We start from the raw sequence: 22,387 nt of genomic DNA, 5'->3' as shown, positions 1-22,387 counted from the left end.
AAGGGCACTGGTGAGTGCAGGCAGGGAAGCGCACAGAGCCTCTGACTGGATGAGGTCACCCAACGGTGCCCGGCCTGAGGGCATTCAGGCTGCTGAAGAGGGTGGGTGACATCTGAGCCCGTTCCAGGCACTGAGCTGTGGGGCTCAGGGGAGACCCTCGCCGTGCATGGCAGGACTCTCCACTTGGGGTGAGTGTGGAGTGGAGGGGGCCGGGGGTGTCAGCCACCCCGAGCTCCTTGTCAGTCTGTGATGGCGATTATTTCTATCGTTGGAGGTTCCAAGCAGATGGAACGCCACCAGGCACTGCCATTTGCTTACCCCGAATGCCACTCTACTGCTGTCATACCTCCAATCCCACCCCAAGCCCCCGCAGGCCGATGTGAGGGCTGCCAGGCTCCATCTGGAGCAAGCGCTGACATGAGGAATGCCTTCCAACGGCCAGGGCCACCCACGGGGCACGGAGGGCAAGCCCGGCTGGGAGGGGCGCTTCGGCACCGTCCCCACAGCTGCCTCTGCCCGGGAGGCACCTGCCTTCCAGCCCCGTGGCCTCAGGGACAAGGATGGGGGCTGTTCACTGCTCACACCTCCTCCCCCCAGCACCACTTGCTCCTCAGGGGGAGGTGGAGTACCTTTTCCTGGCGTAGGCAGGCAAGTGGAAAGGGCAAGAGTATGCTTAGTTTTTTCCTTTGGCAGATTCTGGCTCCTGGGTCTTCACCAGGTGATGCAGGTTCATTCGCACTTGGTTTCCTGGGGAGAGTTGTTGTTGTTGTCTTCTTTTTTCTTTTTATAAAGATTATTTTATTTATTTGAGATAGGGAGAGCGAGAGCACGAGTAGAGGGAGAAGCAGGCTCCTCACTGAGCAGGGAGTCTGACACGAGGCTTGATCATAGGACCCCGGAATCACGACCTGAGCCGAAGGCAGCCGCTTAACTGACTGAACCACCCAGGTGCCCCTGGGGAGAACCCTCTAACTCGCTGGGGAAATTTTCTTGACCCCACTAAGCTGTTTCAGCTCTAAAGAACACACAACCAACAACCACATGTGATGGTTTCTTTTTTTTTTTTTTTAAAAACTGTATTAAGATGTGAAACTTTATTGTAAACCATTTTACAATGTAAGTACATCGTCTTCCCTTTCATTTCAAAAATGTGTTTCTGTGAATCTTACCACCACTGATGAAACACCCCCACCGGAAGGGCAGTGGAAATAGGCCATGGTTTGCTCAGACAGTTCTGAGTTCTAATAAACATCATGTAAAGAGAGATCAAATGAGACCCACCCACCCACTGGGCCAGGAGCTCAAGGTGCTGACGGCCGTTGGACCGGAAGTCCCTCACCCAGAGCAAAGCCCTTCAGAGCTGCCAGTGTTTCACAGGGTAAAACAGAGAGCTCTCCACTCCTGGTCGGAAGGGTGTGCAACTTCTAAAAGCCAGCCCTGCACCCTATAAGGTGGCTGCTTTGGCCAATGAGAAGTTCCCAGAGCCTTCTATGTTGGCTTGGCTGCAGAAAGGCCAGTGAGTTGTTTTCTGGACGGCACAGTGGGCTCCTGGGCGCCTTCCGATGGGGACTCTGGGCTGCAGGCTACAGGACTAGAGTGCCTAGGATTTGAGCCTTTACAGGTTTTCCCTTTAAAGGCATGACAGTCAACAGTCGCCTAGGACTCTCTGTTGCCAGGAAGGGGCATGAGTTAAAGCTTGAGGCAGGAGGCCACCAGCGTGCCTGAGGGTTAACTGATGGGCCACAGGCCTTTACCTCGAAGGTCTTCTGAGAAGACCAAGAAGCCACTGCCGCCTGAGATCTCACCAACATCCCCCCCTTGCCATTGTCAACACCCCACTGACAGCAAACGGAAATAAGGCTAACAATGATTCCTTCCATTCAGACATGAGAGTTCTACCTCATCAGGTTATTTCCATTAGGTACCAGAAACTTGTTCATGACCCTGACTTACAAGCTTCCATCATGGGTGCCGTGGCCAAGTCCACATCTGCACAGATCAGATGGATAGCACACAATATCCAGTTGGTGTCCCATGGTTTCTCAAGCACTGTGACACTTGCCATAGGGCCGGGTAAAGAGCTGTACCTTGTAAGGCACCTCGGGGCAGGTGGTAAGGAGACTCATCCCAGAGAGGGAGGACAGCTCAGGAGAAGGTTCTGACCATGGCCCTCTGCATCTGGTCTCTTGGGACAATGCACCACAGAAAAACCCCCAGTGACTGCAGGAAACACTCCAGGGAATACAAACTCTGTGTGTGTGTGTGTATACATGCACGTGCACACGCACACACACACACACACACAGGAAGGGAAAGAAAGGCCAAGCCTGCGAGGCCACGCTCTCCAGGCCCACACACCACAAGGCTCTCTGCGATTAGACACCCATCCCCTGGTCAGCTGGCTCTATGACCGTGGCTCAGAGACTACAGCCCTTATTGAAATTCAGGATACAGGAAAAACCACCCCTCACTAGCCACCACTTTGCTCCCCAAACACGACAAAACACGGGCTGCCCCACCATGCTGCTCCCACAGCAGGGCGAGCGCTCAGGCCAACCCACTCCGCTGTGGTCAGCAGACTCCCAAAGCTACAGGGGCCTGGGGCCCTACTGAGGAGTGAGGGCCACTCCCCGGGGAGGGGACCCGGGCTTCGAAGCACCTCCCCTGCCCGTGCATGCAGACAGCCAGCTCTCGCACCTCGACCCGCCCCGTCTCCGGCTGCCCTGCTGCTTTGAGGCCGTGAAAAACAGGATGGCCGGGTCGGGCAGGCGTTCCTCAGACTGTTGTGCAAAACAGGGGGACAACACCAAGACAACAAACAGACGGCGGCCCGGGAGGAATTCCTGGGGCTGGTCCAGCAGCTGGTTCCAAAGGCTCCACCTTGCACTGGAGGCAGGGAACACAGGGCTGGCTTCTATGGTCTCAGCTGCTCTAGACACAGACCTCTAGGCTCTGCTCTTGGCCACGTTTAACTAAGACCTCTAAACTGGCAGCAGAAAGCCAAGCGGCTGGACCCACGTGCCCCCGGCCTCAGACTGGCCTTCAGACCAGCTGCCTCCCCGCTCAGGCCTGGCCTTTACAGAGCCACTGGGTTCGTCCCTTTCAGACAAGGGCTCCTCTCCCTTCCTGCCGGGACCACTCACCTCATCTCATCACAGATTACCTAAAAATATCCTGAATACAAAAACTCCCGACTTCTTCCCGCCAGTTCACATCCCACGAAAGGCAGACAAACCCATTTCTTTGGGGATTAAAAAGAGTTTTTAAATACAATAGTATGAAAATATAACTTAAAAATATAAAAGTCAACAGCATACGGAAGACTTAAAAATCTATGTTTTGCTCATTAGTCCCATAGGAAATAAACACATACTCAAAAAACATTAACACTGTGACAGCTCATAAAACTGGCTTTAGAAATCAGTAGTTACAAAGCCATTTGGAGTAAGAAAGCATTGCGGTTCCAACTTGGTCAATGAGTGACTTTTAGCCCAAAACGTGTTACGTCCTCACACTCCCAGAGCCTTGGGGAAAGGCTCTACCCAGTCTGTGTGCGCGTCAGTTTTCCTCCTCAAGACCACCCAGCCAGACACAGGACGGGGCTTCGGGGTCCCTCGCAACATCGTTTGGGACAATGACAGACACACAAAATGCCTCGCTTGCATATTTGGTCAGTGTTTGTAGTGCAACTGAGTGGGGACCTCCGGCTGCCTGGAGCCCCTCGGCGCTGGCCCGGCCTCCCTCTGGCAAGTGACAGCAGTCTGGGAGCGGGCGGAGACAGCGAGAGGACTGGAGGTAGAAGAGGAGGGGCAGAGAGGAGGGAAGGAAGGGCACTGCGGAGCGACCGCCTGCTGACCTGGCGGGGCCCCCACACCTGACCCCAGCACAGGAGCGCGTCAGACAGGCAGCCCGAAGCGGTGCTTCTTTTTCTTCGCAGGCTTCAGGGGGGTCAGTCGGCGCAGGTCCTCCTCCACGTCAGACTCCTCCATCTCATCGTCGGCGGAGATCAGGATCTGGGGCGGTGGAGAGGCACGGCCTGAGTCACCACCGGCTGGGCCTTCTTCCTCTGCCCTCCCTGCACCCTGGCACCGGGGTGCTAACCCGTCTAGAAGGCCCCGAGACCAGCGCAGACGTCACTTACTCCCGGTGTATTCACGGGCTCCCGAAGCCAGCGCCGAGCGGACAAGGCCGCCCCTCGCTTCTGCAGCCAACCTCCAGCTGGGACGGAACCCCGGTCAGAGCAAACTCGGCAAGGACCCCCACCCTAAGGTCATCCTGGCAAAGAAGCCCAATCTGGACACAGGCCGTCCCAGGTCCTGGAAGGTGCCCTACAGACAGCAGAAGCAAACTGAAAAGTCCCCTCAAAAGGAAAAGAGAACCTCTGTGGGGCACACACGAGGTAGACCGCGCTCAGTGCACCGAGCCCACTCTGCAGCTTGTGCAGACGAGCCCTGCACGCTCCTGAGCATCTGGAATGACCCCGCCGTGGAGCAAGGGCATCCAGGCAAACAGTCCCTTCTTGCCCACCTGCCACGCCGCCTGCTGGCTCCTCAGGCCTCTCGGCACCGGGGAAGCACAGGGACGGTGCACCCTGAGCTCATTCTTCCCGGGGCAGGACAGCTGCGTCGCCTCTCCCTGGACCACTTTCCTTGGGGGGTTCCCTGAGTAGACCTTCCCTCTGGCTCCCTACTGCCCGTCCAGACATGCCCCCATCACCAAGCACCTTGCCCATCTGGCTGAGACCTTCGCCTGCACCTCATTCCATCCTACCCTATGGGACACACGCTGCTCTGGCCACAAGGGGTTTCGTGTGACCCAGAGGCCACCCCGCGTGACCACGACTGCTCCTGAGTGGTTGCTTCTGCCTGTGGTGCTGCTTGTCATTCATCTAACGTTCGTCAGGCTCTTACGACAGGACAGGCCCCATGCCAGACCCTAGGGACACCTGGAGAAACTACGGGCTTACCCTCTGTCCTACTCTTCTAGCCAGCTTCCAAAACTCCCTCCAGGATGCCCCCAGGAGTTAAACAGACCGTCCCAGGGTGCTCACAGGGCTTTGGGAACGCCTCAGTGTCAGAAGGATCACACCGTCTTAGAAGGAGCTCTTCAGACGCTCACCTTCACCTCATGCAGCCTGAAGGTCTCTTGGGGAAGACACTTCCACAGCCCTACCCTCACTGCAGAGCTGGGCACACTGAGAAAGCTGACGAGGCCTCTCAGGGGGCAGCCCTCACCCTGTAGCATGGAGGGGTGCAGGCTGCCCAGAAGCATCACTTCGCCTCTATGCTCCTATCTGTGACCACCAGTCTCCCCGAAGTCCAAACCTTTAAACCTAGGAAACCTGACAGTGAGGGGAGGGGAGGTTCCCCGGAAGGTCTGGCTACCCCTATGTTTTAGAAGTTTCTAGTGGGCTTGGCCAACACCTCTGCTGCTCTGCAGTGGTGAGCAGGGAATGCAACACCTTAATGCTTAAAGGTCTGCGATCAGGCCCAGGACAGTCCTTGCCAGCTTCCCTGGAACAAGGCAGCCCCTCCCTTCCCTGTCTTCCTCCACTGGCGGAGGTCCGGACTGTTGGAGGCGAGCTCCTGCTACCCCATCGGGTGCTCCACCTCCCTGCCGTGGGAAGGCCAGGGGCCACAGGAATGGGTCCTTGCTGGATGGAGGCTGTCAGCCTCTTCTTCCTCCCCCCCGGCCAGTGCTGGGAAGACCAGATGCAAACAGAGGCCAGGGACCTCCTCAGGACGGGGCGCGGCATGAGGGCTCGGCCCTACCTCAGACTCTGACTCCTCGTGGGACGCAGCCCTTCGATAGCGGACCTTGCTCCCGTTCCTCGAGTCCTGGTTGGCTCCCCTTTCTTCTAGTTTAGCTTTCGTCCTCCCCTTTCTCATGAGGAAATTGTCGACTACCCAAAACATCAAAGCCTGTGGGGAGGAAACGTGCATGTTACTCTGGGATAAGCCATCTGTCAAAGCACAGCAGAGCCCATCGCCATCCTTCCCACCCGCTCCAGATTACAGCGTCCAGAACAAGGGGAAGAAAAGCCTCCTCCAGTCCCCCAGCTCTCTCACAAGCGTACAAAGAGATTCCCACCCTCCACGTCCTTTGCTTCTGCTTTCTTATCAGACAGCCAGCAAGAAAATCCTGGCCCTCTTCACCCTGAGTGCTGGTAACTGATGGGGACTAGCTGCTGGCAAGGTTTCTGCGCTGAGAGGCTGGCCCGCCCACTCTGCCACGACTGTCAGCCCCAGGCAACTTTATTGTTCCTTCTATTTCCTAACTTCTAGCCAGTGTGCTCATGAGTTTCTCTTGGAGCTCTGGGGTCAGGGATAAGACAGGGGTGAATTTCTAATATCCTGATCTAGAAGTTGCTCGTTGTGCAAGTGGAGGGCCTCCTGGGCAGGAGGTCCCCTGGCAGGGAGGGCAAGACAAAGTTTCCAGGACCCTCCCTCTTGCACGGGGAGCCTGGATCAGGGATCTGACTGCTGAGGAAGCAATCCTGCCATTTCCAGGTCTGGGGTGGGGAGGGGCCTGGAGGCTGTAAGGGGCTTTGTCTGTCAGACTCAGAACTGTGAACAGGACACTGGAAGGCAGAGAGCACATGGGGGTAAAATGCAACATGGCACTGACATTGACAAAGAAGGGGACGATCAGCATGACGATGGCCAGTTTCAGGTCTGGGTTTTCAATGGGATTCAATAGGGCCACCTGTAAAGAGAAGCAGACTCTGTGAGGTAGGGAGAGACCACAGAGAAGGCGCCTGGGGAAAGGGGGGTAACAGCACACATCACCCATGGGGCCCTGAGAAGGGTGGCTTAGCTTAGATGACACTCCCCCAGAACCCTGATGGGAACAGTGCCTCACGCCCAGGGCTGCATGGTCTGTCCCTAGGTGTGACTGCTAATAAGGGACAGACCCCTCGGAGAGCACTTGGAGCAGTTAGGGCTTTAGCAGCTTTCCCAGTGCTGTGGACTTGGGAAACATAGTGGGCTTACAACCACCGAGCAGAGTAGGGCCCACACACCACGAGGCACGGAGGGTGGGGGTGGTGGGGCTTCGGGGAGCTGGAGGGAATGAGGTCGGTGGATGCTCATTACAGACACTAGCAATGAGACGCCAGGCCACTTCCTAACAGAAATCCTGCACCCCAGCCACCTCCTGAAGGACAACAGCTCTGAAAAGCCTTGGTTTATTTTCTTGAAAAATAAAACTCCGACACAAATAAAACCAAAAGAGGGGTGCCTGGGTGGCTTAGTTGGTTAAGTGTCTGCCTTTGGCTCAGGTCATGATCTCAGGGTTCTGGGATCGAGCCCCCTCCTCCGGCTCCCTGCTCAGCAAGGAGTCTGTTTGTCTCTCTCCCTCTGCCCCTCCCCCCTCTTGTGCTCGTGTTCTCTCTCAAATAAATCAATAAAATCTTAAAAAAAAAAAAACCACCACCACCAAAGGAAGGCCAAGTTCTGAGCTATTCGAAGGCTCTTTGGCTGGTTTCATGTGGCCACGTGGGGGAACTGGGCAGTAGAGGCTTATCTACACAGCACCGGGGCCAGAGGGCAGGGCCGAGGGACCCCTGGGAACAGCGTGTGGCCAGTGGGACCAGGTACCTCCTATGGCACCCAAAGCCTTGATTAAACCACTGGCCAAGAGAGGTGGGTGAGGATGCAAATGGAGCGAACACCCTCCTGACAGTTACAGGCGGGAAGCCTAAAGACCGAGTCAGCCAGGAAGCAGCCCGAGGGCAGACTCATCTCCACTGGCTTTACGTGTCTCCAAGCTTAATGCAGGGCAGACATTTGCACGATTCAAATAGACGGATGCTAAGTGAAAAAACAACTTCCTGCTCCCGAAAGGCTGCCACAGCACACAGAATCCAGACCGCATTCGTGGAGGTGGAAAAAAAAAAAGGGAAAACAAAGAACACATTTGGTTTTCCAATAAGGTTGGGGCATGTGGGTGGTAGGGGACAAGTCCCGTCTTGCTCGGCATCCCAAGGAGCTCCTAAAGAAGGGACAAGAGGCAAACCTTTTTCCACTGAAGTATGAGGAGGACGATGAAGACGACAGACTTTTCAAAAATCATGATCACGATGTAAAGAGCACACTGCCCAACCCAGGCTCCGCACTGCAGAGGGTCTCCTGCAGGGACAGTGGGTTCGCAGTCACGCGGGGCCCAGACGCCAGGATCTGAGCCCATGTCCCACCCATGCCCACAGCTCCCGGGAGCCCCCACCAGAACCCTGGCTCTAAAGCCACTTCATGAGCCCCCAAAGCACCAAGAATCACTTCAGCCCGACCAGACACATGGGGGTGTTTTAGACAAAATCACAGAATTCCTAATTTGGAGATACCAGAGTGGCATTTCTTTCAAGAGATTCTAGGATATAATTAAGGAGACTAAAGTTAGTAAGTGCTCACTGCTGGAGCTCAGAGAGCTGGCTCTTTCTGTCCCCGGCAGAGCTGTGTGAAGCAAGATTGCTATTATTATCCGTTGTTGATTTTTCCAGTGACTGTGGCGCTATCCATCCTTTCTTCCATCCATGGGCTACCTGACCGTGTGTGACTATGAAGGCAGCAAACCTCCTCTCTGCCGGTCTGCTGCCCCGAGCCACCCTCCCCAGCTGCTCCTGCTGCCCTCAGCCCTGAAAGCGGAATTCGTACTGGAAGAATCTCGGTTCTGTCTCTACGGGGTAGCCCAAACAGCTGTGCTGGGAACAGGGAGGGAAAAGCAGGCAGAGAGGCAGGAGGGAGGGGCTGTGCCTTGGGGCCGTGACAAAGGTCCATCTGTGACCCCATCAGTCACTGTGCTTGAGAAATGGAGAAATGCAACAGTCCACGCTGGGGCACATGCAGGCCCTGGAGGGCCTCCAGAATGTTTCAAAAAGGACTAGAGGAAGGCTGGAGGACTAGCCCCAGGGACGGGGCTGTATCCTTGGGGACAGGCAGAACCCATGGGATGGGCCCCTGGGGAGGTACACATGCCAAGTGGAGACCTAGGGAAGAGCTGGAGGGGGGGGGCGGATGGGGGGGGGAAGCCACCGGGGCTGGCTCTGGAGGCTCTGCTGGAGTTGCCTGAGCATCGCTGGCCAGAAAAGGGGGTGGAGGGCAGCATTTCAGGGGAGCCAAAGGCCCCCCCATCTGGGCTGTGAGGCGAGAACCTGGCCCATAGCGAGGCTTCTGGGTTCTCGTGCGATGCTAGGTCTCCGTGGCCACGGCTGCGCAGGCACAGATGCCAGAGCAGGCCCAGCCGAGCCAGAGCCTGCCAACGGGGCGCGGTGCAAGCGCAAGCGAAGACCTTCATGCAGCGTTAAGGACACACCACCAGCCGTTCCTCTTCTGGAAAACCTCAGGAGCAGGGCGCAGAAAGCATGCAGAGAGCCATCAGGGCTGCTTCTGAGCTCGTCCTACTTTCACTTCTGGGATTAGACACATCTGAGCCAAAAAATCACCTTCAGAAGCACAATCTCTCCAGCTAGATTTTTAATGGACCGCTGGAATCCCCTCAGTCAACTGCGTGACCTTACTGAAAAAAGTTCTCAGAAATAACGGATCAAAATATTTCTTAAAAATCATAAAGATCGGAGATAGACAGAAAGCACTAGTAGGAAACATCTCCGAATGTGGACTGGCGTGTTTGAAGTCAGCAGACCAAGGGGCCACACTTCATGTCAAAAGAAAACTTGCTCGCTCCATGCGCTCGCTCCGTCTACCTGTGAGCTTGGCAGTGACCGACAGAGCGGGACAGGCTTTCCGCCCCTCCCCCACCCCCGGACGCTGAATTGACCCCACACTGCTGAGTGTCAGCACCACAGCTTGGCCATGGCCGCAGCTTCTTTCATTTATATGCTTTAATAAGACAGCTAAAAAACATGGTGAAAAAAGAAGAAAAGTCCCCTGTAAACGCGTTCCCACCCTCCCTTCCTCCTCTGCATCTGGACCACCGACAGCCCCAGCTGGAATGAGCGTGTGTGCCGGTCTGCTTTTCAGGTTTGTTTCCTTGGAGAGCCTCTCAGATGTTCCCCACTGTCTCACTGTTCATGGACACATGCGCCAGGCATTCTCGACGTGTCCTGCTTCTTACCACACTGGACAACCTCAGGCAGATGGGTGTTTTGTGTTTGTTGAATAACTTCCTCAGGAGAGATCACAGGGATAGGGGACAAATGGACGGAACACGTCTGTCTCCCAAGGCTTCAGGAAGGGAGCATTAGGACAGGGGCAGGCAGCGAAGCCCACAGACCACTGGCGCCCACGGGACACAGACCTGCTTTCAGGGCTTCCCCTGGGGGAAAAGCTGCCTGGTCATCAAACCGCAAGCACAGTTATCACCTGGATCTTGTCTCGCCCCTCAGGGCTGTGTGGCTTATTCCCCAAGTCCCATGCGCTTGTTGCCAAGTTTATCCTCTCCTCTAAGGACAAAGGAAGCACCTAGAAAACAAGCCCCTCTCCTTCACTTAGCCGAGAAGAGAGCTTTGGGGCCTACCTGGAAATATTGCCTCAAGAAGATGGGCCAGTTAACAGGTGTGGTAGGTGGAATAATGGCCCCAGAGACATCCACATCCTAGTCCCAGGAACCTGTGAATATGTTAGGTAACGTGGCCCAGGGGAAGTACGGCTGCCAACCAGCCGCCTCTAAGCTAGGGACAGTATCCTGCAGTATCCACGTGGGCCCAGTGTACTCACAAGGGCACTGAAGGAGGTGCTAGAAGGTCAGCATGATACCATGTGAGAGGAGCCTGACCGGCTGCCGGCCCCTCAGGGGCGGAGGGGCCACAAGCAGGGAGGGCAACCAGCCTGTAGGAGCGGGAGACGGCAAGGACATGGATGCCCCCCCGGAGGCTCCAGAAGGAACCACTCCTGCTGACACCTTGACTGTAGCCAGTGAGACCCATGTGGGACGTCTGAACTACACAGCTATGAGGTAAGAAACCTGTCGTTCGAAGCCACCAATTCTGTGGAAATCTGTTACAGCAGCGACAGGACACACGACCACAGAGAGAAACAGAAATCGGTAAGAGAGGATGTGCGCCGTCCTCCCTCAGCCCGGGGAGGGAGGACTCGGGATGCTCATCTGGAGACGCCCTGGTTTGAAGACTCTGGGAAGACGAGGGTGGGAAGGGGGTCGCCGGGTGGCACGCGACTGGCTGTGGGGGGCTGTCCCGCAGCGCCGGTCACTACAGCCGAGCCGAGGGCGCTGCCTTCCAGGACGATCTCACTGCCCTCGGAGGTGGTGGCAGAGGCCACGCCCGCCCCCAGCTGCGCGTCACTCAACCCGTCTGGGTACCTACGTGTGTCCGCCAAGCGGAGGGGTCATGACTCGGGGCTTCTCAGAAGCCTTCCCTCAAGCCACGGGAGCGTACACCGTGTGCTGGACGCTATCTAAAGTCCGTGACTCATCAGGCATCAAGTAACGGGGCTAAGAAAAGCCCTCCCCTGAGTTCATCTCCCCTCAACGGAGACAAACAATTGCTTAAGGTTTCTGAACTACCCAGGCGCTCACAGAGCCGGCTCCACGGATCGGCCCCTCTTCTACACGTTAGTGCCTTGTGAGTCTTCAGTCATCGAGGAGGGGGCGGCCCTGAGGCCCAGAGCCATGAACTCTGTGGAAGGTGTGACCAGGAAAGGAGAGTGGAGATCCAGAATGCCTTCCCTCTTGTCCTGTGTGTCCCTAGGTAGCTGCGGCCCCGCTGGTGCTGTTCCCACCGAGACCAGGAGCTCCTGCTCCCAGACAGCAGGGGCCAGGCGTGAAGGAGGGGGGGAGACCTGCTGTTGCCCCTTAACCCTGGTGTGGCAAGGCCTGAGGAAGGCACTCTTCCCGAAGCCTTGTGCAGGCCACAGCCAGCTGCTTCCCTGGGCATACAAAGTGAGGGGCCAATTCGTTTGTGCTCACAGAGTGGGAGGGCAGCTTCCTAACCAGGCCCTTGTCCTGGGGGTCTGAGGAGAGGGGAGGGGGTCTAAGATGAGCCAGCAGTCACAGGTCACCTGTTTTAAGGCGAGTGAGGATGGTTCCTGGTGACTGCACGCGCCCGATGCTGGTGGGGAGCCAGCCTCCAGTCAGGAGACAGTAAGGCGACTTGGCCCTGGCGTGGGGGTGGACAGCCCCTGTAGCGAGACGGCCCGATGACAGGACAAGCACAGACACGCAGCAGAAGAGGGCCACCTCCCTACCGACCTCCTCCCAAACTGAGAGCCGTCCCCATTTCTCTAACAAGGGGGGCAGGTCGTGTGGGCTCGGTGAGAAGCCTGGCAGAGCGGGGTAGCCTTACAGCCTGCAGGGGGCGCCGCCGGTGCCCTCCGGCGGACCTCCCTGTGTCTCCGGTCTCTGGGCTCCTGCCATCAAGTGGCAGTGGTGTGCACATCTTCACGCCTCAGATGGGTGGCACTGACACTAGCCGGGGCATGGTGTTCAGGCCCCAGAACCAGCCCCACCACCACACAGAGGAGACAGAAACCGGCTCCGGAACCTTCAAATCCACTGGCCTGGAGAGCTGACCGGGGCAAGGAGCAGAGTGCCCCTCCCCCCCAGACCCCCACCCAACGTCCGCGCTACATTACCATATTCGCCAAATCGCAGGGACTCCCACTGCTGCCACTCCACCAAGACGCTGACGGCGCGCACCCCCGCGTAGATGAGCAGCATGCCCACGGTGGCGTCCAGGAGGAAGTTGATGAGGTACCTGGGAGAGCAGCATAGCAGCGCCGTCAGGAAGCACCAGCCGGGCAGCAAGGGCCCCTGAGCCCGGCCCTGTGTGCGTACCAGGGCCACCTTCAAGCCGGATGACCCAGCACTTCGGCCTGTTCTGGGGGGCCCGTGCAAGAGGCTGCGGGGCTCACTCCCAGGACCCATGATAGCGTGCTGACACTCATCGGGTCAAAGAACTTGAGGGAGGAGTGGACAAGGGACAAAGAAACTTGAAAGACCTCCAACGCTCCCACCAAATGAAGACCTGACACAAGACACAGTGCCTGGAAGCAGCAAGGACGTCAAGAGGGAAACAGAACTGAATTCATTAAAAGAAATCTGCTCCATGACGCTGTTCACACCCTCAGCCCCAATACTGCTCCAGGGCAGCTCAGGACATGGCTTCTGGGGTTTCTTAGACCAAAGAGGGCAGGGCCACGGGGCTCTCGCTCATCCCTGTGTTTCAGAGCCTGCCATGGAGGCAAGCGTATTTCTAGAGAGAGCTTTACTCCCATGGAAAAGGCAGGATGATGGAAGGAGAGAGGGGTCAGCAGAGCTCTCCCACCTCAATCCTGTGTTCTCATAGGTCTGTTTCCATGTGTCTGACACACACCTCCTCCCTCACCAAGGAGAGGCCCTCCCTCGAGCGCCCTGTCCCTGGATCTTGCCGGACACCCTGGTCACACGCGCCAGTGCTCCAGACCAAGTAGGAGACAGGCCGTCACTGGGTCAGGTACCGGCCCCCGGGGACGCCAAGTGGCTCAGAAAGCCCTCAAAATACTTTCAGATGCCACAGACCAACTGCGGTGCTTTCCAGCTGCCGAGGCCGGAGACATTTCATGCAGACTCGCAGCCCCCACCTAAAGACCGACGCTCTGGTGCCAGGCACACACTGACACGGGAGGGAGCACGTCCTGCTTGGCGGGTGCTCACGGCCCCATGGTGCCCTGGCGGGGCCAGAAAACCAGAAGGGCGGACAGCGGTGTCTCCCGCCTGCCCTTCCTCCTTAACATCACAAGGGGTCACTCTCAGACCAGAGACCGAGGCAGAGCAGCCGTCCAAGGCAACGTCTGCAAGTTCTCAGCTGGCCCTCGCCTAAGCTGCTCTCAGACGCGTACATCTAATTGGTTTCAAGTGGTTCTCACAGCTGAGGCTCGCCCTGGAAGCCACAAGAACACCGGACAGACACACGTCAGTTCATTCATCCCCTCACCAAATATTTATGCCGACTGTGCGCCAGGCCCTGGGGCTAAAGACGGAAAGCTCTCTACACTCTACCCAACACAGATGAGGCCGGCGGATTGGCCGGCTTCAGATCCCAGCTCCATCACCATGAAGCCGTGTGAATTTAAGTTCCCTCCTCTCTCTGTGCCTCGGTTCCCCAAGCTGTAAAATGACGATAACCAAATTATAGGGCTAAACTGTAGGGCTGTTATCAGGATCAAATGAGTCAGTACGTGTGAACAACGCCTACCCGTAGTAGGCACTATACAAATGTGTGGTTTGAATCATGGCCCCTCAGAGTCACAGAACCCTGGATGTCACAGAAGCTTAACTCCCTCCCAAAGCTGTCGGGATGGAACAAGGAGCAGAGCCCCCAGCCCAGGGGACCCCTGCAGCCACAGGGGGCAGCTCTTCCTCTCTGTAAGTTTCTCCTCTCCCAGAGCTGAAGCTGGCTTCCCTTCCGGTCTGCAGATTCCCAAGATGCCTCCAGGCCAGCCCAGCCCAGCCCATCCCCCACCTGTAAAAAGTCACAGGGCAAAGCCAGGACAGCAGGACCTGGAAGAGATGGCAGGGCCCGGGTGCCCTCCACTCCCCAAGCACCACCTGCTCTCCTACCCACTGCTGGGGCTCTCACACCTTTCCTAACTTTTAACAACATCCTCCAGCTGAACTGTTAACTCCCTCACCAAGACGTGAGCCTATGGTTTCCAGTGGTGCTTATACTCAACAACTCCTGAAACCTTCACAGGAATCCTGGGCATGCGGCGGGACACACAGGACAGGGGAGCAAAGTGGGGCTCAGTCTGGCCTCTCAGCCAAGTGCCTTCACCATACCAAGCTCCACCTTGGGCCCTTTCTCCTCCAGGCTGAGCACTCGAGATCTGTCAACAGCCCCTTCTCCATCCTTGCTGTGATTCAGTTTGCCAACGTCCTTCTTAAAGCTGTATCGTCTTCTTTTTGCAGCCGGGCAACGGAGGTGCTGCAGGGGGGAGCCACACGGCCGAGGCTGCACCAGGAGTGAGGTTAGTGCGTCCGGCGCCAGCCTGCCTCTTAGTCTATCCCGGTCAACAAGACGGACATCTATCCCGGACATCAAGACGAATTCACCAGGGGATGACTCCAGCCTGCTGGGGGCTCAAGAGTTGGAAAGACAACCATCTCCCAACCATCTCCCCTACGGGACGATCACCTTTCCTTCCAGTCCCCCACTTTGGGACTACACCCAAACACCCAAACAGATCATAACCTTTCCAGGTCTCAGAGAAAGACTCTGGGCAGGGAGACTTCATAACTTCCTTCTGAAATCTGGGCCTGGACTAAATGTGCACAGTCACCAAAAAAGGAGGCTTAAAAGAATCTTCCAGTCCAAATGATCTCAAATATACACGAAGCCTCTTGGCAAGGGACTCACGAGCCCCCGCCATGTTCTCTCAAAGGCAGGGCAGGACGGCGGTGGGGGTGTTCCAGGCAGAGGGCAGCGTGAGCAAAGGCACAGAAAGAGGAGACAGCTGGTGGGGTTGAAGGCCTCCAGCACAGCATGACTGGAGCAACAAGTCTGAGCCAGGAAGGTAAGAGATGGAGTTGGGATAGGGCAGGTGAGCCTCCTTTTCCACTCCATCTGGGGTTTCGGTCAGATTGCACAGGGTGGGGGGCTGTGTGGAAGGCACACTGCAGTGATGAGCCAGAACCACCCATGATCTTCAGGTCAAAGAGATCGATGCTGGTCAACAATGGCTTTGACCCTGAGTGTCTGGCACCCCAGAGAAGCCCCCCGTGTGTCCTGTTCTAGCAGAGATATTCCTTTAGGGCACTATGCTGCCCCGCTAGGGGCCAACCCCTGCCGGGAGGCATAAAGCTACTAAAACACCACGGGCCAGAGCTTGGATGAGCAGAGAGCCAGCGCACAGGGCAACTGGCAGCAGGCAAAGCCCTAAGAGGCAGCTGACAGCTGTGTATGTGAACCCACAGGCAGCACAGAGAGGACGGGCTCTCAGGGGAGCACAGAGCACAAAGCGGGGGTTGCCCCCTCCCCAGGCTAGAGGGAACAGGACTGGTGGCAGAAAGCAAGGCCAGTCTACATTCGCGGCAGAGGGGTGGGTGATGTTTGTCCTCGAATACGGGCCACTTACAGTGAACAAGGGTCCTCTTCAGTGAGATCTGCTAGGTACACATTTGCAAAGTGGATGAACAGCATTCCTATGGCTTGTTTGGAAGTGTCTAAAAACCTGTACGAAATAGGAGCAGCACTTGTTACCATCCTGACAGGAGGGTTATATCCAATTTGGGGAAAATGAGAAGTCTGAAACAGGAAGAAAGCCACCGGGAGCTCTCAACCTTCCCTTTACTAGTCGCCTCTTTCTGGGGCGTTGGTACTAACTCAGCCTTGGCGCCTCAGCGACCTTTCAAAACCTTCAACAACACTGCATCTGAGCTCCCTGAGAGGCCCCTGATTTAGAACACACATTTAGGGGCGCCTGGGTGGCTCAGTCGTTAAGCGTCTGCCTTCGGCTCAGGTCATGATCCCCGGGTCCTGGGATCGAGCCCCGCATCAGGCTCCCTGCTCCGCGGGAGGCCTGCTTCTCCCTCTCCCACTCCCCCTGCTTGTGTTCCCTCTCTCGCTGTCTCTCTCTCTGTCAAATAAATAAATAAATCTTAAAAAAAAACCCACACATATTTAAACACATTAAACACACGTTTAAATTAGGTGTTTACTTTTTCACTTTTTGTCATTTCAAAATGAAATGCTGACCACAGCTTTCGACGAAGTCGAAGGCGCCTCTATTTTAAAGAGCTCCCACTGGACGCCCCTCCGAGCTAAAGGCCGTCTGTGCAAGACTAACAAGACGCACAGATCCAGCCCCGCGGCTGAAGCCCCAGAGACTTCCAGCTGTTGCCATTTAAGCCCTGTGCTACATCGGGCCAGGCAAACTTCTTCTGTAAAGGGTCAGAGGGTAAATATCTTCGGCTCGCAGCAACCCATCATCCTGCCACTGCGTGTGAAAGTGGCCACAGAGCCCGCCATTCCTCTAACAATTCAGTTAAGAAAATGGACAGCAGCCTGTGGGCTGTAGTCTGCCAACTCTTGGGCAGGAGTTTCAAAAAAGAAAAGAAACAAGGGTGCTAGTTCTGGGGACACTCTGCTGCCCTGTCCGGAGGGGGCCTTAAGTTTCTCGTCTGCCATGCACACCTGGAGACCGCTGGTGGTCTGTGGCTGAGGAACCTCTGTATTGGGGCCATTTCTCCTGGCCTCCCAGGCTGGGCATTCAGGGTTGGGCCGGACCACTGAAGGGGGTCATGAAGGGGCACATGGGCACGGGACAGCAGGACGGGGTCTCAGAACTGAATGGACCTTAGAGATTATCCAGACCAAGCCTATGACTGAAGCTTAAAAATCATTTCCTAAAATAATGGCAAAGTAGAAGTCCCCAAAGGGCAATGTGTGTCCCACAGAGTGCCCCAATTCCAGACCCTCCCCAGGTCCCCCGGCCCAAGCCAGATACCGAGATTCGAGAGAAACTGATTGGGGAAAATAAAAATAAGCCTCAACATTCACAAATAATGCACTGAAGATCAATCAAGCATATGCTCAAAATGCTGTAAAGGGCCTTTAACACACTGATTTATCTGAAGTCTTCTCTGCAGGGGGAAATGGCTGTTTTATCAGCACAGCTGCAAGCCTAAGGCAACCCAAGAGAGTCCGCGTCTTGTGGACATGATGTTGTCCTGAAGAGCTGGCGGTCTGCCTTTTTCCGGAATTCTGTCTTTGAAGGCGGTGTCTGAAGTTCTACCACCCTTTTATGAAGGACAAACTGCCACCATGGGGTCATCCTAGGACCAGGGAAGATGAGTTTTGGGGAGAGGAGCATTCACATGGTGTATCTGACGCATCTCCAGATTTAGAGAATGTTTTGCTTACACACACAGACTACAGAACCCAAGGATTTCCCACAACCTAACAACAAGGAGACATAATTAAAGAGAATAAAGAATAAAGGCAGAGCTCAACATTATCTAGAGGAACTTCTAGAAGTCTTTCGTATTAGATGTAGTTCCTGATGATTAATTCAACTAAGGGATTCCGACACTTTATGCGATGCAGAATCGCTCCCATTGCCCCCCACCCTGCAAACCCCAAAGAATCCACAGCATTGTAGGAAGGTGTTAATATATACATACGCACCATATCCTCCACGGCCGTCTCTCGTGCTTTGGTTCTCTGAAGCGCTTGACTGGAAGAAAACACACACACTCAGCGGCTTGCCACAGTGACAGCAAAGCAAAATGCATACAAGGAGGGTTATCAGCACACTCGGGGCTGACCCTCTGAGTTAAGGTCCCTGCTCTTTTAACATGTGACAATATACACTAAGGTCACAGAGGCCCTGAGCTGCTGGTCTGACCAGTACAGCCTCTTCAGAACTGGACACTTAGGAAGAACGATACCTCACAGTGTGTGGAAAACTATTTTCTTCTCCTTTGTGACGAGGTTCTCTCAGAGAGGGCCTGGAGCCCAAAAAGTGGAACGCACTACTTCCAGCTTCAGGATATGCTCCACACCCAATGACACGTCCATTCAGCCCCCTACCCACCCCGCCCAAATAGTGACTCAGCACCCACTCCAAGCCCAGCACTGAGGAGACAAAGGCAACAGCAGGTGTCCGGCAGGAGAGCAGGCCCGTAACCATCTAGTGAGGCAAGTGCCAGGGGACAGGTATGTCTGAGGCAGGGTGAGGGCACAAGGGAAGAAGGACCACCCCCGGCTGCCTGCAAGGACGTGGGTCAGGACAGGCTGCACTGGGCGGGGGGGGGGGGGGGTACGGTACAGAGCACACACAAGCTCACAGGACAGGGACATAACATGGCAGACAAACTGAGCAGGAGCCACGTGACGGAAGGTCTTGAATGCCAGGCTAAGGAGTCTGGAAGGAACCCCGTAGGGAAGGGAAAGCTGGGACAGAGTGCTAGGCAGAGTCAAAGACATGGTCGGAACTGTGTTTTAGACAAATGGCTCTGAATCATGTAGATGGTGGGTTTCTGGGGCTGGAGAAAATGGTGGCTGAGCCCCTGTACCAGGCAGAGGGGGCACCCCGCTACAGCTCAGCCAGTGGGGGTGGGGTGCTCCTTCAGCCACAGGCCGACCTCAGACGGCAGAGGACTGCCCAGACTGACACCCTCACCTCGGGTCTGCAGATGCAACCCCACCAGACTGTCTCCACAAGTCTACCCACAAAAACAAGCCCTGAAAGAGCTGCTGCCCCTCACAAAAGCACCAAGGAACAGATGCACCAATGCAGGCCCACAGAGGATGCCTCGTTCCTACGGGCAGGAGGCGAGAACCGACTTCTGGCAGAGCCCCGAGCTGCCAGTGAGGGTGCAGGAGGAGGAGGAGGAGGAGACGGGGAGGCAGACCTTGGTGCCCAAATCGATGGACCCTGCTTCTCTAAATGCAAACAAGCTGTCTGCAGTTTGCAAAGCGAGAGCTGTCTGTATACAGAAACAAAACAGGTCTTGTGTTCAGAGACATTTCGATTGACCAAAAAGCAGGAGGAACTGTAAGGAGGTCTGTCATTCCATTGATATATCACAGATCCAAAATATGAACAGCGTCAAAGGATCCGGAGGTGGGGCCAAGAGGTTCTGCTCGCCCAAATGGTTCTCAAAGGCAGGGGGCCTCCTCCCCACAAGTACGCACGTCTCACGGGGCACTTGGGAAGGAGACGCAGAGGAAACTGGGCCAGGACAAAACCATCTGGAGGGAAAGCCCCAGTTAGGACCAGAGCCCCGTCACACGCATTGGTGCTTCTGCCTCCTCAGGGGAATCTGTCCCCGTCAGCACAAAATAAACACAACCTGAGGAGAACGTCCTCATTCCGAGGAGACACATGCTGAAGTACCAGTGGCTGCAATTCACCTGCAACTGGTTTAGGGAAAAAAACTACACAATATATATTACAATTATACAAAGTAACTATATGATAAATGGTATAATACATTAGAAGTAATAAATACAGTATCAGCTATTATATAATACACCTATTATTTATATTAATACGATCTATAATATAGAAAGAGAAGCAAATGTGGTGTTATGGTCTTAACCCTCAGGACCTCAGAATGTGGCTGTAGTTTGGAGACAAAGTCTTTACGGAGGTAATTAAGGTAAAATGAGGTCATATGGGTGGGTCCTAATTCAGCATGGCTGGTGTCCTTATAAGAAGAGATTAGAACCCACACAGATGGACGGGCGACCATGTGAGCACCAGGTGAGAAGGTGTCATCTGCAAGCCGAGGGAGAAAGGACCTGGAAGAATCCAACCCTGCCCACACCTTGATCTGGGACCTACAGCCTCCAGACCCGTGAGAAAAGAAAGTTCTGGTGTTCGAGCCACCCAGTCTGTGGTACTGTATGGCAGCCCCAGCAAACTAACACATGGGGCAATATAATAATCGGAGAACCGAGATGAAGGATATTTGAGTATTCATTAAATGACTAAACTTTTCTGTAGGTTTAACGCTTTTTTTTTTGAAATAAAAAGTTGGGAGGAAAACATACTGTAAACGGCATGCACGAGTACAGCCATTCGGAGGTCCATCTGGCAATATCAATCAAAATTTTCAGTGCCCAGGCCCCCCCCCCTTTTTTTTTTTTTTTAGATTTTATTTATTTGACAGAGAGAGAGACAGCGAGAGAGGGAACACAAGCAGGGGGAGTGGGAGAGGGAGAAGCAGGCTTCCCGCTGAGCAGGGAGCCGGATGCGGGGCTCGATCCCAGGACCCCGGGATCATGACCTGAGCCGAAGGCAGACGCCTAACGACTTGAGCCACCCAGGTGCCCCGCCCAGGCCCCTTTAAACTGCAAGGCACTGCCAGGTGTGTGTTCTACACGCATTATTGCAACACGCGCCAAGAAGCCCAGGGCTCGGCATGGTAATACTGCCCTAACAAAACCCAGAAAGACACCAATGTCTGTCAGCGTGGGGCTGAGGATCCCTGTCACGGTATGATGCAACATTAGGCTGTCACTGGAAACAACAAGGTCATCTGCATGGACTCATGTGGAAAGGTTTCCACACTATATTAACAAATTGCAGAATTAATATGCCTCCCATGGTTCTGTTCGTATCCATTTTTTTAAAGGATAACTATTTATATTGGTGTTATGCATGTGTTTTTTCCCTAGAAGGATACCTGACTATTAATAAGGGCTGCCTCTGATGAAAGGAATTAGGGTTCAGGGGAGTAGACCTATATCATTCTGAATGGTTTTAAAACATTCTTCTATATTCACATCGCTTTTATTTCAAAGAATTAAAAACAAAAAACCACCTGCGTCAGAGACCTGTGCTAAGACAGCAAAGTGGGACATGGGGGACACGGTGTGGGTCACGGGGGGCTCTGGGACAAGAAGGGAGAAGGATGTGTGCGTGTGCTGGTCCGTGCTTGAGGCATGACCTCACACAGGAGCACCTCAGACGGGATTCAGAATGTCTTCAGGTTCTCCTAAACAGAGGAGTGTGACTCCTGCCTTCTTCCTGTCCATCTGCCATCCCCTCTCCCTAGATTATTTCAGTGTCTAAAATCTTTTTATTCTTTAATTAAAAGCAGAAGAATCATTCAAAGAGCTCCTCCAGATCTGACATGGCAGGAAAACTCAGGAAACTTTGTTCACCCACACAGTTGTGCTGTACCGAGGGGTCTGTGCTGTGACAGGCCCCATTCAGGGGACAAAACAGACAAAATCCTTGCCTTCCGTGCATTCTCGGGGCAGGGAGAGGGGAGAGAATACCTGGAGAGTGTCAAGGCGGCGACTGCGACTGGAAAGCGGGAAAGGAGAGAGGTCTGGGAGGAGGTCTGGAAGGTGAGCCAAAACCCAAGGAGAGGAGGGGAGAGTCCCAGGCATCCGCACAAGAGCCCTCAGGCGGAGGGCTGGGCCCGTGAGCAGCAGGAATGTGGGCCTGAGGTCAGATCTCCCAGGCCTCGTGGCCAGGGTGACCTGGGGGCAGCCACGGGGCAGGGGGGCTGTGGCCCACAGCTGCTGTGCAGAGAGTGGCGGGAGGGCAGCACGGTGGGAGCAGGGGGGCAGATCAGGCCACCACAATAACCATGGTTGAGTGGGCCCCCGGCCCAGGTGGTGGCAGGAGGGGGTGAGTGACAAGAGGTGGGGGCCCGTACCTTCAGCAGTGAGCCAACAGGATTTGCTGACAAGGGGGATGTGGCTGTGCATCCGGGACGACTCCGAGGTGGGGACTGACACAGTTCCACTCATTCCTGTTTTTGTTTTGGTGGTGGGGGGGTGGGGAGGGGGGTGGCAAACTAAAAGGCCCGGGACACCCGTGCACAAGAAACAAGGCGCTGCCCCCGAGTCGCCCACAGACGGACACGGAGCCAGGCGCCCAGTCCCATGGAAACAAGTCTGTTCCCCGCCGGAGCCCGGCAGCTGTTCTCTGGGAGCCCTGCAGAGGGTGGCTCAGGTGCAGCTCCATGACAGCCC

General features: G+C 55.3%; 1 protein-coding gene across 2 annotated transcripts in view; it reads right to left on the bottom strand.

Annotated features, from left to right (window-relative positions):
- Positions 1 to 1,049: 1,049 nt before the first annotated feature.
- Positions 1,050 to 22,387, bottom strand: part of STIMATE (STIM activating enhancer) — a 50,953-nt gene continuing 29,615 nt past the window's right edge. Inside the window, exons 2-9 of one of the 2 annotated variants that reach the window (XR_010412562.1) lie at positions 18,077 to 18,125; positions 16,026 to 16,121; positions 12,546 to 12,667; positions 8,017 to 8,129; positions 6,628 to 6,705; positions 5,772 to 5,921; positions 4,142 to 4,328; positions 1,050 to 4,013 (exon numbers count right to left, since the gene is read on the bottom strand). Coding sequence is in view for 1 of the 2 variants with exons in the window: in XM_045862185.3 (XP_045718141.1) it covers positions 3,897 to 4,013; positions 5,772 to 5,921; positions 6,628 to 6,705; positions 8,017 to 8,129; positions 12,546 to 12,667; positions 16,026 to 16,121; positions 18,077 to 18,125 (725 nt within the window). In the remaining variant the exon portion in view is untranslated. The remainder of the gene's footprint in view (positions 4,014 to 4,141; positions 4,329 to 5,771; positions 5,922 to 6,627; positions 6,706 to 8,016; positions 8,130 to 12,545; positions 12,668 to 16,025; positions 16,122 to 18,076; positions 18,126 to 22,387) is intronic. The other variant, XM_045862185.3, reaches the window with a different exon arrangement.

Source organism: Mirounga angustirostris, unplaced genomic scaffold (genome assembly GCF_029215605.1).
Source record: "Mirounga angustirostris isolate CCGP_5_RB_7025 unplaced genomic scaffold, mMirAng1.0.hap1 SCAF_1, whole genome shotgun sequence".
In the NCBI taxonomy this organism is placed as follows: Eukaryota; Metazoa; Chordata; class Mammalia; order Carnivora; family Phocidae; genus Mirounga; species Mirounga angustirostris.
This window is presented reverse-complemented; position numbering and strand designations above follow the sequence as displayed.